Source organism: Hippoglossus stenolepis, chromosome 6 (genome assembly GCF_022539355.2).
Source record: "Hippoglossus stenolepis isolate QCI-W04-F060 chromosome 6, HSTE1.2, whole genome shotgun sequence".
NCBI classification, from domain to species: domain Eukaryota; kingdom Metazoa; phylum Chordata; class Actinopteri; order Pleuronectiformes; family Pleuronectidae; genus Hippoglossus; species Hippoglossus stenolepis.
In genome coordinates, this window is record NC_061488.1 from 18,283,640 (window position 1) to 18,300,269 (window position 16,630).

The 16,630-nt window shown below is 41.2% G+C and overlaps 1 protein-coding gene across 2 annotated transcripts in view; it reads right to left on the minus strand.

Annotated features, from left to right (window-relative positions):
* The window catches only part of mgll (monoglyceride lipase), a 41,904-nt gene extending 26,608 nt beyond the window's left edge, over nucleotides 1–15,296 (minus strand). Inside the window, exons 1-2 of one of the 2 annotated variants that reach the window (XM_035158824.2) lie at nucleotides 15,079–15,296; nucleotides 13,249–13,384 (exon numbers count right to left, since the gene is read on the minus strand). In XM_035158824.2, coding sequence (XP_035014715.2) covers nucleotides 13,249–13,376 — 128 coding nt within the window. In that variant the 5' untranslated portion in view covers nucleotides 13,377–13,384; nucleotides 15,079–15,296. Of the gene's footprint in view, nucleotides 1–13,248; nucleotides 13,624–15,078 lie in introns of those variants that run through there. The other variant, XM_035158825.2, reaches the window with a different exon arrangement.
* Nucleotides 15,297–16,630: the final 1,334 nt, after the last annotated feature.

Sequence of the window (16,630 nt, forward strand, 5' to 3'; positions counted from 1 at the left end):
AAATCATGTGTTACAGCAGAACAAGTCTAAAAAGGTATGAAACAGATAAAGAACCACCCAAATTAATAAACACAAAAATAATGATAAATACAGCTATAACATTTAAACCAGTTGCCTGTTTTAATATTGTCACTGATCTGTCCATCCATCCATCCATACCGCTGAACCTTTAGGCGTCGTGGGACGAACTTGAACCAATCCCAGCTGTCATTGGGCAAGACAAACAACCATTCACACTATTCACACCTATAGTCAATTGAGGCTACATACCCACTACTATGTTTTAGTTTAAAAACACCATTGTCAAACTAAAACGACAACATGAGCGCTTTGGCTTCTTATCAGTTTTAATCCCCATCCATACGAAGACCCCTGAAAACACATATCACGTGACCAGTCATTTCCACTGGGCATGCTGGTGTAAACAGGAAGCTTTTGGTTGTTAGTTAGCAGAAAGACCTAGGCTACAAATGAGAAGCAGCAATAAGGAAAAGTAAAATGTAGAATTTGACTGAGCAGCTTCTAGCAATTTAGCAAAACTTGTAATTAATTATCCATATTGCGTTCTTCACTGGTAAACGAGGCTAATACTGGTTGTTTTCTTTGGGACGGGGGTCATGTGATAGGAGCCTGACAAATTAGCGAAGGCTACATCGTAACCGAAAAGACCCAAACAGCAAGAGGTTGTGAGAGTACATCATCGTTTCCAAACATCTCTGTTCCTGCCCACGCAGACTAACTTACTGCCCTGGAGTTATCAAACGAACTCACTGAGCCAGCAACATTTCCCAACTTCTCCCATTTAGCATCTCTAAAACTTTGGAGTAGTGTGTATGGCGGGCATATCCACAGCAGAGTTAATGCATTTTCAAGTGAAAACGTACCACATTGGATGCAGCCTGAAAGGAATAGTTCACCCAGAAATGAAAATTCTGTATCATTTACACTGTGTTTTAACCCTAAGTCCTCTGAAATCTTCCTACAAGGTGCATTCAAGGACCCTCGGTCACACCATCGTGTACCTAAGTCTGCTAGCTTAGACACTGGATTTTTAGGATGAAAACATGGTGTAAATGACCTCTTACCAGTCGAATTTGAATGTCGGGGCTGTATGGAGGCATGTTTTTTTTTTTAACGTCTGAAGTCTTGGTCACTATTGACTTCAATTGTGACGGATTCGGCTGCTACAAAGTTTACCCCTGAGACTCCAGAAGTGTTTTGTGGACTCCACCCCTCCATCGGCATGGTGGTGAGTAGATGACGAGGGAATTTTCGTTTCTGGGTGAACTATCCCTTTAATCTGCATCCTGCTGTGAGAGGAAGCCAGAGTAACCACAGAAAACCCTCACAGACACAGGGGATAACATGCAAACTCCACACAGAGAGATGACATTTACACATTTTATAACAATACTTGAGTATGACTCGTTTAGTGCAATGTTTAGGAAACTGTGCAAAATGTGCACAGCTTCTTTGCGCCTTATTCCAACAGTGGGTGTGTGTCTGTCATATGGAAATTACATTTTCAATTAATGCTGACATCAAAGAGCCCTGGTGATTGGCCATAAGGACAACGCTGTCTTTGTCTTCAGTGACTTTAAGGCATCGCAACAGTTAAAGTAATTAGTGATTTGTCAAACATGCTCTAAGGCTAAGACAGACACTGGTAGTCCAACACATGCTGTTCTCATGAAGGTATTATGTAACAACATAATCCTTTATTAATTTCACTTATTCAATCAATTTCAGAGATGATAGAAACAGAAAAGGTTAACAAGGGATTTTGTAAAGTATCGTCCTCAAAATGGAAGTTTTACCTTTAGCTAAATAATAGAGACACAATCGGCTCTAAGACCAGAGGTTTTTTTGGTTTTTTTTATCCGAGCGTATTCTACAGCGGAGCAGCTCTGAAATGCTCTGGTGTTGTTTTCTCTTATTAGCAGCCGTGCTGAGGAGCCCGTGAGAGCTTCAATCAGGGAAAGAGAAGAAGGGAAACAAAGAGAGAGAGTGAGTGAGAGGGTGAGCTAGGATGGTGGTGGATGGTGGTGGAGGGGGGACAGCATAAGAGTAGCTGTTCATCAGGCTTCACAAGCAACTGGCTCCACTTTCACGCCTTTTCCTTCCGTTTAGAAAGCCATCGCTGTGGGCTAAGTGTGTGTGTGTGTGTGTGTGTGTGTGTGTGTGCCTGTGTGTGTGTGTGTGTGTGAGTGCGAGCGTGCGTGAAAGAGCGTCTTTGTACAGACATAATGTTCTGTAACACACATGTCTATGGGTTTATAATAAAGACGACTGTACAGTGAATCGCAAACTGTTACACTGAGCTATAATGTGCTTCTTTCTTTCTATCTTTCTCTAAGATTATCTCCATCCACCCAAAATATCACATCTGCATTTTTTTTGAAACTTTGAAGCATTTAATTGCGGTGAGATCTAATCTTGGCAGATGTCTGCATCCATTCAGCTGCAGGCATCTGCAGACAAGTGATGGCATTCAGGACTTAGCAGTACATTGACTGAGCGCGGCACTTTGTTAAGAGAGGTCTGCTGAGACTCAACAGGCATTTTCTTGGAACAAGTTCAAATTCAGATTCACACCTCGTATGTTGAAAGACTTGCTAACATGGCAGAATCCATTAAGAAAATAAACATAATTCTTTAAATAAAATGTAAACATAAATGCATTTTCTGCAATATTCTGTAAAATAGGACCTTTCATATCATTGCTTATTGGCAAACATAAACATTGATACTAACATGTCTGTGAGAGGCTATATCATATGATTTTTATTGGCTAACTGATGATTTACATTACATTACATATCATTTAGCTGACGCTTTGATCCAAAGCGACTTACAATAAGTGCAATCAACCCCAAAGTGCTACATGTAAGTGCAATATATAAGGGCAACTAACTTTTTCTTTAACACAGAGTTGATGATGGTTATTAGGCCATCATCTTCTGACCAAAGGTGTAGTCGGAAGAGATGTTGAGTTGGTCGGTCCCTACCTTGAATTATTTCTCACACGTTTCCAAAGTTTTAGTATAGGCTGAGAGTGACATCATCCTCTGCACGACTCCCCATACTCTCATGACTAGTCTGGTTAGAGGTTATATTCATTATTGTGTGTGAAGCTGAAGTATTTTTGATGTTCCAGGTAAAAGAAAAATTGACTTTTTTCCTTCTTCTTACTCATTATCTCTCTTCACCCTCTCATGGGAACTGGAGACCCACTCGTCTCCCACACTGTTTCAGGGCTGTTGGAACAACACAGCTTATAACCAGCCTTATTAAAACACTCAGTGAGCGGTAGTGAGAGTTTAGTCCTCCCTCTGGCCTTACTCACAGCTACTCCAAACAAACACAGGCCCAAATCAAAGCCAATGCCCTGATACCCTTCATGCAGTGCTGACTCACAAACCTCCTATGCCTAAATGCCACATTCTCCATGTTCAACGGTGAAACTGAAGGAAAGATAAAATCGTTTTGATTGCCTGCAGGCACAATGGAGGAAAAAAACAAAATCTGTCCAGGTATTGTTTATGCTGACTCGCTGGCACACTCTCATGCCGGACTGAGATATACTTGAATGTAAAACAGTCAGCATAGTAACATCTAAGCATTTGCGACTGTGTGGTGAAGAAGAAGAAGAACTCATTCAATTTTGGAGCAGATCCCGACAAAGTCGCAGATCAGGGCATTTTTTGACATTTTCCCCAATTTCCCAGGAAATAATTCACGGATCTTGATTAAAAAATCTGGCCTGTTAGGGGACTGATATATATGAGTGGGTGATAATTGGAGATCCAAATCCAAATCTGGATTTAGTGAATTTGAATGTGGTTTCATCAGGGGACTGTTGGGCCTTGGCAGAGGTATGGACTCTTCTGAGTGCTATAGTGTAATAAGATTTTGCTGTAGTGGCCTTATACAAACATATTGTAGTGCTACATGAACAGTGGAGAGTTCAGTTTCCATGTGTCCTGACTTGGCAGGAGCCAGAGGACGAGAAAGAAAGAACAAGCACTGGCATGTTAATCTGATTAATGGACTAAGACTCTGTGGGTGTGGGTATGTGTGAGTGTGCACAGTCCTGTTTAGGGCAATTTATGGGGACAAAAAGCAACCACCTCTAACGTAGTCCATTAAACTTGAAGTTTTCATAGGGGACATATTTCAGACTAAAGACCACTGGGTACGAATTGTCCAATTAGGAGCAGTGGTTGCCAGTAAGTCACCTCTAGGAGCTTCTCGCCTTTCTTCAATAAAACTTTTCTCAAAAAAACAATTTAATGGGAGTTAATAGCATAGTATAAAGAAAAAAGAGCTATTAAGTATGTCATGGCTGGCTGGCATATTTGTGGTTATCTCATATGATCACCAACACTCTTACAATTAGTTACAATACATCAGTAACTACATCACTAAGCTTCGGACAAAGTTGTGATGTATTTTGGACTGCAGAGCTGTTCTGTATTACAGTAAGCTGAAATGGGGTCTGAGCGAGGGATGAAGGGCGACAGAGGGGTATGAAAACAAAAGCCAGAAATGAGGAAGTTATTGTGTGTGTGTGTGTGTGTGTGTGTGTGTGTGTGTGTGTGTGTGTGTGTGTGTGTGTGTGTGTGTTCGTGTGTTCGTGTGTGTGTGTGTGTTGCATAGACAAAATAACACAAGAGCGAGACAGAGGAAATTGCCATCTGATGAAAAGAAATAGAGGCTGAGAGACAGCAGGGAAACTGTCTGCGGATTCAGACTCAGTTTAAATAAAATACAGAGGAAAACATTTTTCCTCAGTGCAGAGAGAAGAGGTCAAAAGGCCCACAATGGAGTTCATTGAATCTCATCAGTGTGTATTTATCAGGACACAAAGGCCCTGTCCCAATTCACCCCTCAGCCCTACCACTATATATTTCATTTAAATCCAGTTTTTTGATAGTTCCCTTGTGCTTCAAAACTGCATGATAACTGATACTGCTATCTCAGCAGTGAATGCAAACCTGGTGTCATCATAAGTTCATAGCACACTTTCATCAGTGGATGCATAGATCCATTAACCCATACATTATATATACTGCCTCTCCTTTGGGGGCACTCCTATGGCTCAGGAGGTAGACTGGGTCGTCAATAACCAGGTTGGTGATTCGATTCCCGGCACCTCCAGCTTGCATTATGAATCCCAAATTGCCCCCGATGGCTGTGGCGAGGGTGTATAAATGGTGTGTAATAGAAAAAGTGCAGCCTATAGATGTGCAGTCAATGTGTGCGTATATGGGTAAATACGAAATGTACTGTAAAACGCTTTGAGTAATGGATAATACTGGTAAAAAGCGCTATATAAATAGAGTCTGGCTGACATACAAACACAAACCATTCCCTCTCACATACACACCCACTGTCTATGTTTAGCCTCACCCCAATCTCTATGTATGTGGACTGCGGGAAGAAACTGGAATAGAAAACCCACACAGTTGGATGCCGAAAGTTCCCGGCCTAACTGGAATTCAAACCAAGAACCTTCTCGGTCATTACATAACACACCCAAACTCTCTTCATGCAGAAGCAGAACAAGAGATTGTGGAAAAATATTTTATCTTTTCATTTGATACAAATCTGCTTCAATTAAAACAAAAAACTGTGTCTGATTCCACTGCTGCTAAATGTCCTTTTGGCACTTTATCTCCACTTGCTGGTGCAGCGTTAGACTCTTCCCACAGTTAGCATCTTACCCTCAATCTATCCTAATCTTTAATATATCTGCGTAGCCGGAGAAGTCCATCTAATTTATGGAAATCATAATAATTATAGAGAATACCTTGATACCTATTTACACTGTAGCCAGTTCTCTTACTGATGCAGGATTTATAACTCACTGTTACATTATTATTGAATTCATTATAATGAAGTTACTGTGAATACAAGTGTCAGTCTTTTCACATTAACTCCCAGCAAATGATCCCAGCGGGCACCTGAAAACACCTACTCAGTCAATTTTATGGAAATACAAGTGGCCGTAAAAACGTTATGGTCTGCATTATTCAGCTAAATTTTGCCCTGAGGCAGAGGCAGGAAAAGGGAGCCATTGGAAAGCTTTTAAATTTGTAAAGCGTCCTCCGCTGGTGAGCCTAACGGCGGCAATGAGCAGCAGGGACATTAAATAGTCCCAACGTACAAGCACAAAGAGGGAAGGAAACTAATACAGACACCATCAGCGAAAACATCGTCTGCAACAGGACCCATATGCACAAGCTGTGTGTGTGGGTGTTTGTAACTGTCAGTTGTATAGAAATATAAGTGTCATGTTATTTGTGTTAAAAACAAAAATTCATTGGCTGGTTCACAGGCCTCCATGTGGGTTCACAGCCTCAGTCAGACGTCAGGTTGGACGGCCTGTCGGTCATGGCTGCTGCTCCGTCCCTCCACCTTTCACCCACTTCTTGGTTCCTGTGATCTTTGACCCCATTTTACACTCATCCGTGTCCTATCCCCATTTACATAAGCTTTTGTTCATAGAGAAATCTTAACAACAAACAAGTCCATGCTTATTCCACAAAATAGCAGCACTAAAACTGTAGTTCATGTGATAGTACCAGTGACTGCCTTCAAAACTAAAACAAACACCAAAATCATTAAATGTCCAATGAATCACGTAGAGTTTCCCTTTTAACGTAACATTTGTGAAAGGAGAAAAGAACAGAGACTAGTGCAGGTAGTGTGCAGCAAGTGAGTGACCCCAAAAATCAATACCAGGAAGGTGACACCGATGTTTTGCCCTCTCAGTATATGTCAGTTATTATTAAAGCTTACAAAGCTACTGACCTTTGCTGATGACATTTCTGTCCCCGTAGGTCATTTACAAGTATGTCCAGTGTCCAGTCTGTATTTGTTTTAGTGTTTTGATCTATCACCTACATTCACCTGCTTATGTGAACCTGTTCTATCATTCATCTACCACATTCGTCACATTATATAACTTTAGATAAAAAAAGGAAACTTTGCAAAGTGGCCACCGTCTCATGTTTGAGACCTTTTGGCCCCACGGCTCAGGATTTACTCATTCACAAAACCGTCAGACAGTTCAAATTTAAACTACAAAAACAAAGGCTTGGTAAAATAAACAAAGACGGTGGGGAAATGGTTGGATTTCTGCTAAGGTCATTCATATAGCAAACAAACTTAAATCAAGCATTTATCTTATTTGATTTCCACATATTAATGTAAAAACCAACTACATTCATCCAACTGTGCCAATGCCTCTAAGCCGCCCTGTCATATCACACAGGTCATAAAGAACACGCTCTGTGTTGGTGGTTCCCCTCCTCTAACTGTGGGATTTAATATTTCTGTTTAATCCACATTCCTGCTAGACAAACACCCCACACAGTAAGGAAGTTGAGTCAGTAACTGTCAAACTATTAAGCTGACAGGGTTAGTAGGAATTGTGTAATCTTCTTTGTTAATGCAATCGACGTTAACTTTTAAGTCCTGCACTGCAGCTCCAAGATAATAATCATCACCCAATTAAATCAATGAAATAACCATTTGACGCAAACTTATGCTCATATCTTTATGAATATTCACAAACACACAAGACTCAGCCGATGTGATAACGACAATGTGAAGCTGCTATATGATCACACATGACTATTATCATCCATAAATTCCATGCATAGATCACTTTGAAACCTTTTGTGTTAAGAGTTTGAGTTTTAGCTCCCTGCAGGCTGCTGTTTGAACAGACTGTCAAACTGTGAATCTGCTGTCTGGAGTTTTCTTTGATCATCGGAGCTTATCACTGCACCAGCTGCTGCAGTGGCTGATATGAAACTCCTCTTATCACAAAAGTTGAATGTTCTCGTTTTTTCTTCAGATACAAGCTATAAACATAAAAAAACGTATTAATCTTTGAATAAAGATTAATACAGATCTTTTGAAACTTGCATTTTAACATTTTAAAACCATCCACAACTTATACTTCCTATTTAATATGCAAACCCTCTGTCTGCCAGTGGCTGTGGTGTGATTAGGACAAGCAATACTTTCAATTAATAAACGTTGATCACCATCAACATCAACTGTCGAGCTTCACTGATCTTTGAATAAACAGGTGAACAGCTCTTTGCGCAGCAGTGGTAAAGGTGCAGCTTCAGGGTTCTGTGGACTGAGTCCTACAGTCGGTCTTTACTTGCCCCAGCTCAATTACTGCAGTACACTTTTACATCTTTCATGAAGAAAGCTGCAACCAGCATCACCACAGGCCAAACCAACAGCCCATTCCAGGTTTACAACGGGCACTGCACTACTTCATACCAGTGGCTATAACCCCATTGTAACTTCAAAACTTATAGTGATGGTATAAGCCTCTGGCGAAGCTGCATCGACGCACCCTCTGATTTCATCGATTTGGCTCTGACACGCTGTGTCACATTGTGTTGAATCACTAATCTGACTGCTGCAGTGAGTGGGAAGCTGTGAGTCTGGAGGATCCATCATCCAGTCCAGTGAGAGCTCTTTTATTGTGAAACATCACAGTTTATGTTGAAACAGAAAGGTGTAGTAGTATGTACAATAGACAACAGCCAGGAGTGTTTGATTTGAGTTCAGCTGTTTTCAAATCTGGTAACTTTTTAACTTTTTATATGTGTTAAGATGGTAGTAGAAGATGCTGATCACTCAGGACCATAAAAACAATCTGACACATGAAACAACGAAAACAAATTAAGACTCGTGAATCAGTGTATATTACATAAGAACCTCACCCTCGACGTTAGCAATATGGTGTAAGTGAGAATGTGATTTTAATAAATAGCTTCTGTTTTGTCACCCAATAAAAACCTGCATTAAACCTTCCTCAACCCAGCAGCAGCAGCTGGGTTTAAGTGGAGGATTTAAGGAGACGGTGAAAGTCTAAATGCAGCTTTTGGGTCTTTTCCACTGTGATGTATGCGCATTTGAGAGGAACAGAATAATTCTCACATTGTGCAGCAATTACAACTTTGAATTCAGGTCCACTACACACAAATCAGACACAAAATATCTGCAGCATCAATAAACAAATAATGGCCATCACCCTTTAAAACCCGCTTGTTGACGAACATCATGATGTCATGGACTCTTGCATGTTACACTGTACCATGACTGCATGCATTTTTAGCACAGTCACTGTCTGGCTTCCAGTGAAAAAGCTCTTATATAAGCGATCCAAAGCCTCAGCTATAAAACTGTTACAGCACATAGAGATCTGCAGCTATTTTAAGCCTGGAGCTATTCAGACTTTTACTTCCAAAATACATGATGTGCAGGAAAATAATCACCAGCATTTGGTTATTTGGAAGGAAAAGCAAAACACTTTTTTGAAGGTACGTATCTCCAGGAATGAACAGGAGTCAGAGGGTGCAAGCTTTAACAGGAACGAAGGTACATACGTATAGTAGATGGGAACTTTGACGATTTTCAACCCACTTTGTATTGTTACAATATCGATAGTATATGAAGATGAACAATGTTTAATTTCCCACCGTGTGATGCTTGGACTGCGATATATACTCTATCAGATGATAGTTTTTGCGTCACTTTTGCCAGCTCTCTAGTTATGTACTTGAACTTACAACATGCACTTCCACATTTTTTGTACAGTCAGCCTGAGAGAGGGAGGGGGAAGCCGAATCAACAAAAAGGTCAAAAATCAACCTGTGAGAACAACAACAAGACGACAATAATCTGATACATTGAAGAACTACAGTGTATGGAGGAGGAAGAGGCCCTAACTGCTGAGAACACCAGACTGTGAAGATAGTGGCGGAGGAGGATGTCGGTTGCAAACATACCCTAAGCTCAGGGCAAGCACCAAATAGGATGTGTGTTTTAATGAGTCACGTCTTGACTGCAGATGTTTTGTGGGCCTTCAGCTTCTGTCACATCTCTTTCCATCTGTGCTCTCGCCCTGCGTCAACAGTAACAATGTGGTTTGGAAGCGAGTTGAAGTGGGACATCTGTGTTCAGTCATTCTCTGGCTTAAAGCATGGTGGAGGAGCATAGTCACAGTGCCTCCGACAGCAGATATCACTAATAAAATAAAAATACGCTTTTTTTTCTCTAATAAACTGAACACATCAATCAACTAGTTGTGTATCTTTCTGGTAAAGAGACAACAGTGCCTGATGAGTCACAATCTCAGGATTTTACAAACAAAAATCTGATGTTGTTCATTGGGTTTGACGATATAATGCCAGTCAATAGCAAGGACCATCTCCAAAACACAAGGGTTTATGGGTGTGAGGAGACAGATGTTGGCACTTGATAACCAGCATTTCCTCGTGTTTTTCAAAGAGAAATGTGGGGGAAACAATATTAATCGTACTTTTCCTTGTGAGCTCCTTAAAAGTTATTAATTACTTCAAGTCCAGCTACACAGCCACTATAAGAAAACCTCTTAGGACCAACCAGGTCGGCTGCAACCAGTTTACACCACTGTGAAGTTGCATCACAACCCAAACAAAGGTGTTATTTCTTGAATTTTTGTCAATATTGACATGGTAAACATGTGGTATCGGTTAGACTCTCCACGGTTCGACAATTCAGTTTCATTTTCCTGCTAGACGATGGTAACTGCCAGTCTTTCAAGAATCTGTAAAGTCTAACAGTTTTTTCAATTCCTCAATCATATTAATTTTGTCCATCGATCGAGCAGAATCTAAAGTCTTAATACAAAGACGTCCATTGCAGATTGGCACGACTGTCACTTTCTTTAATGTTGTGAGAGCTGTTTTTCATTTGATTTCTCAGTAATTCATGGATCTTGATGAAAAAAAAATCAGGCATGTTTAGGGGACTGATCTAAATAATTAGCCGGCTCTAGAATATAATATATATATAAATGAGATTTCACAAGGAGACTGTTGGGCCTTGGCGAAGGTTTGATCTCTATGCCATTCTAGTTAAAATGTTCAGCCCAGGAGGCTCAGGTGATGACGAGCACAATTCAGGGAAAAACAATGACAATCTTCTTCCAGTAATATGCTGTTATTGGCTATCATGTTGTCAATCATTCTGGCTTGAAGACAGACATGTGAGCAGGCAAGGGGGTTTGGGCACTTAGGGGCGTTCTTGCGCTGCTCAGAGTATATATTGTAAGCTCTGGTCTAATAAATGCAATGATGGCTGAAGGTCTTAGCAAGACACCAAAATCACCACCAGGCTCAGCCATTAGACCAGAGACAACGTACAATCAGCACCTTTAAACACGGTATAATAAGTTGTATCCTGACAGTTCAACACACAGCAGATAAAGTAGGCTATGTTTTAACTTACTTAATGAGTTAAACGAGTAACTGCTCTCGTGTTTTGTTTTTCCTAATGGGGTCATGACCCAATATGAGTCACTGGTGCATCTGTCGGTTTCCACTGCGAAGAGATTAACATAATTATGATGTTTTTAATGAGCTTGGGCAATTGAATGAGACTAAAGATTTACTACAGGCTACCACAGACTGATCCCATTTAATTTAGCTTTTTTGCTAATGTCCTAATGTCGTTTTCTTGCCTCTTTTGGACCCAATGATGTCTTTCTGGTTTTTCTTACAAAGTAAACTGTTTCCTTGAATAAGAGGTCAGACCAGGCTTCAATATGACTAACAATGAGCTCCCCTTATGTGAGCATGGTGTGTTGTTATATGCATAGACACAGGTCAAACTTCTACATCTGCATTTATTACTGTTGGGTTACTGAGTTACAGCTCGTAGAACTTTAACAGATTACTTTTCAGTTACTGAGTTATAGACTGTCACCAAATGAGGATTAAATGGAGGATTAATGTACAAAATAATAAAACATAATGTTGTGATGTGGGTTTTGATGTGACAAGGGTAGAAGACGATAAATGCTGATTGAGGAGCTGTTTGACCCGTCACACAGGTGACAGCACTCAGGAGAGTTTGAAAACAAGGGAAAAGTTGGATTATGTACTCTACTAATGTAAACAATTTTAAATGAATTTACAGATAACATTTCAACAACACTGAAGAACCCTAAGAAATGTGATTTCGGGAAATGTTTACCTGCATCTTTCAAAATAAGAGTTGGTTGTTCGAGTAGGTTTGAGCCATACACAGTTCATCCAAAATTTAAAACACCCTCTTCAAAATAAAGTACAACACCACACAACTACATATACATTGCTCTAATACTAGACTAGGTAACCTAGGTATTATAGCTCAGTATATACCCTATAATAATAATAGAATAGGCAGAAGATAAAGAAATAACCACAGTTTATTTTCTTTGAAAGATTCCATCACAAAAGCTTTCACCTTAACTCTGGAGTATTTAGCATTACCCCAAACAATTACCAGAACCATCCAAAAAATTGTGAATACATCATACTTCAGTGGATTTTAAAGCTGTTATAGATCACAGAGCGTAAATGAACTCAAGCTTTAATTCTTTTTGAATGACAAGTTGTGTCATATGCTCATTAAACAGCAGCTGGTAGTGATAGGACACACCTATGAGTTGAATGAAAATCTGTGTTTGTCTTGTATTTCTATATTTTAAATAGATTTCATTTAAAAAAGTGATACTTTTCTCCTGACTCTCCGATATACACTGTGTGCTTGAATTCCAGCTGAACCCCAGACACACATGCCTAAAGATTAACAGAGCCAACAGGAGCCATTAAAGTTGAGCTCCTCATGTGACTCCAGCACTTAAACCAACCATGTGAACAGGATTACTTTCCCCCCGACAGGAAAGAACAACCATTTCAAACAGCATCTAAAATTAACCCAAATGTCTTTACTCCATCACTCACACACACACAAACACACACACCAACACACACAGTTTCATCTACATAAGAGGACATTACACCCATTTACATTGACTTCCTGCAGTAGTTACTGCTTGTCTAACCAAAATTAGAAGGGGGTGAAAGGTTTCAGGGGTCAGCAGCTTTACAGCCAACCATCAGAACTAAATACCTAACCCTAACCTAAACCTTAGTCTAAACCTAACCCTAAAGCCAAGTCCTCACCCAAAACAACCCTGTGGAAAAGTAAGGACCTGCCAAAATGTCCTCACAAAGTCAGAATGACCTCACAATGATGCTATTGAATCAAAACAGGTCCTCATAACTATATATAGACATGCGCGCTCGCTCGCACACACACACACACACGCATACACGCACACACACACGCACACCCGCACACAGTACAACAGACTGTAGTGCTTCTGCTCCGTCCTCCACTAACCTTGGCGGGCCGGCGGGCTCCCAGTAGCGGCAGAACAGGTGCAGTCCGTCGGCGTTGACGATGTGCTGCAGGTCGGTGTAGGGGACTCCCTGCGGGCTCCGCCATGGAGCAGCTCCCGGCTCCGGCATGGAGGGCTCTGCAACGGAGACACGGAGCAGCGATAAGAGCACATCGCTGCCGTAGAGGAAGCAGCTGAAGCCGGCGACGAGCAGGCAGGTGGCGGCGGTCACTGCGTTCATCATGACTACTGATGGTTATTCACTGAGCATCAGTTTGACATGACACAGTTTGAGGGTTTAGATGTGAGGGATCTAATCCTGAGCTGCACACACCCCCACACACACTCACACACGGACACACACACACGGACACGTGGACACACACACACACATACACACGGGCAGTGTTGCCAAAGCGTTACGTCACGAAACCATACGCGCTCTCTCTCTCTCTCTCTCTCTCTCTCTCTCGCTCTCTCTCTCAACCCACTCTCCACATTCTCTCTCTCTCTCTCTCATTAGCTTTATTGCTATGACCACACATATAATTATGACACTCACGAGTGCAATACTGCCTAAAGTAGTAGTCTCTTGGGTTGGCATAGGAATTGTATAGCCAATAATAATAATAATCCATCACTCAACACATTATACACTTTATGGGCTGTACACTACATGCTTCTAGTCCATAGATGACTGTCAGAACCATCATATAGGGGATGATAGAGTCTATGATCAAAATGAGATGTAATGAAATGGTCCCCCTCCTGCATTACACATGAAAGCCTTTTTCTGGTCCTACATACATGGTTCATGGTGTGAAAGGCATGTGCTGCATTACAATGGAGAGGGCAGTGTGTGTGTGTGTGTGTGTGTGTGTGTGTGTGTGTGTGTGTGTGTGTGTGTGTGTGTGTGTGTGCTACCAGGCTCACCGCTCCAGTCCTGGAGTGGTGTCACCTTTCAGGTTTGGTGACCTGACGTGCATCCTTCAAACTGGCACTTCAATATTTACAGTCAATAAAAAGATGACTCAACTATGTGTCTGCCTGTATCTCTTAATGGGTTCCTGCTTGAAGCATCCACCTCGTGCATCGCCCTTGCGTAATGGCATCATTCGGACACACGTTGGTCAGCAATGGCACCGCGCACATCATCGTCCTGACTGATGTCCAACCCTCCACGGTGCATTCCTTATTGGGAGCACTTCGAGGAAATATGGTGCACAAGGGACCAACGAATTCCTCTGGGTGATGTGCAGCACACGTGCGAAAACAAGCCGTTATCACAGAAGTTGAATAGGCTGCGTGAGGAGTGAACCATCACTGGAACCTGCCGCGGTGTGCCGTGTGTGTGTGTGTGTGTGTGTGTGTGTGTGTGTGTGTGTGTGTGTGTGTGTGTGTGTGTGTGTGTGTGTGCGCGCGCGCGCAAAAACCTCGCGTTGTTGTTTTCATCTTTGCTGCAATCCCACATTTCCACCGTCTCACACAGGGGGAGAGTGTGTGGACATTAGGATGCTACTAATTCACTTGCTTGGGGGGGGAAAAAATACCAAACGATCGCAACAGAAACGATTCATGCGCTTTGGCTCTATATAGGAACACGCGCTATAATATGACCTGCGGGGTTTATACGGAAAATGATGAATGGAGAAATGCAGAGAAAATGCTACATGTGCGAATAACAGTTTAAAGTATTTAAAGTTATACTGGATAAAACACGCAAATAAACAGAATATAGATGCTGAAGATGAAAGCTGACGCACTGTCATACAAGTCATTTACGCACAAGCATCATGAGAATATTGTAGGAATATTTTAGAGATTGATCCAACCTGAGCAGGAGCGTCTGCAGTGAAGTTTCAGCTTCTCCTCGGACTCGCTCTCTCTCTTTCTCTCTCTCTCTCTCTCTCTTTCTCCCAATTTGGATGTATGTCTCTCTTTCTCTCTCTCTCTCTCCTCTCGTATGCTCTGCTCTCGCCACCCGCCAAGAGAAGAATGCAGTCAGCGACGTTTGAGGAGAAACTAAATGAGTGTTCACACATACCCCCTCCTCTCTCTCCCTCCTCTCTCTCTCTCTCCCTCTCTCTCTCTGTCTCTGTCAAACACACACACACACACACACACACACACACACACACACACACACACGGGCTCACCCCTTCTGTTTGGCCTCATTCAGTGTGTGTTGGGAAAAAAAACCTTCTTGTAAAGCCCTACCAAAATACCTCCTCCTCCAAATTAAAGAACATGTCATCATATTCCAAAATGAGTTTAGTGATCTGCCACATCACTAAAGCAGGTGATACCTGGTTAAAGCGTCGATTTTTTTGAGCAGTCAAATGTGTTTTATGATGAAGGAGATGCATATTAACACTGAATGTAAACAGACTTTCTGTTTGTTTATATGAAAACTCCAAAGGGCACCTTTTAGTAGATGTGGTAAACACATTTCCATTTGATATGTAACCAATCCAATATTTACTTTCTTGTTAGTTTTAGTTAGTGGCCCAGAATGGTTTTTATGACGGTTTATTGATTTGTCCTCTAGAGTTGTTGTGAGCTAAAGTGAGCTAGATAAACAAAACCTGGCAAAGTAACTGTTATATAACTTGTTTTGTGTTGTCTCCTCCTTAACAGTCTATTATCATCAATGTTCAAAATCGTGATGATAACTTGTAATTTTTCAGGATTATTGACTAATAAACTATAGAAATAGCGCTTAGCTTACTTCCTGATTTGTCCAATCCCTACTTTTCAGACAATGTCTAGAATATTGTATCCGAAGCATCTGTAGCCCAACCAATAGGGAAATGTCAAATATAAAAAATGTGCACCTTAAAACTAAATGGACATTATCTCATCAGTCTAGTTAAACCAAGTATGTAAATTGTATTCAAATGGCCAATAGGGGGCAATAATTTCTGGTATATCCTTGCAGCAGGGGAGGAGGAAAGTTTGGCCGTCCGGCTAAATGAGGCCCAAAAGACTATTTGATCCATCCATTCTGGTAATTTATTTGCAAAGAATTCTTATGTCTTCAATTACTTTTTTTGTAATAAAAGATAATTACTTAAAATGGTCAATAAATTGACCAACTTACTTATTAGCTTTAGGGTGGACCCTTCCAGCTGTGAACATGACAAACACATAGTGGAAACATGTCATCAGTGACATGTGTCATCAGACTGTTAAGAAGAGTATATGGAGAACATGGTATTTTCCAAGAGAAAGGGACAAACAATTTTCGTTGATAAAGCAACAATAAAGCAACAGACAGAGCAGATACTGCCCAACTAACCAGTACGCTGCAGCAAGCGCAACAGCAAAGGGTTATTCCTATTCTGCAAGAGTAAAAGCCTGCTATGAGTATCTGAATCAGCTGGT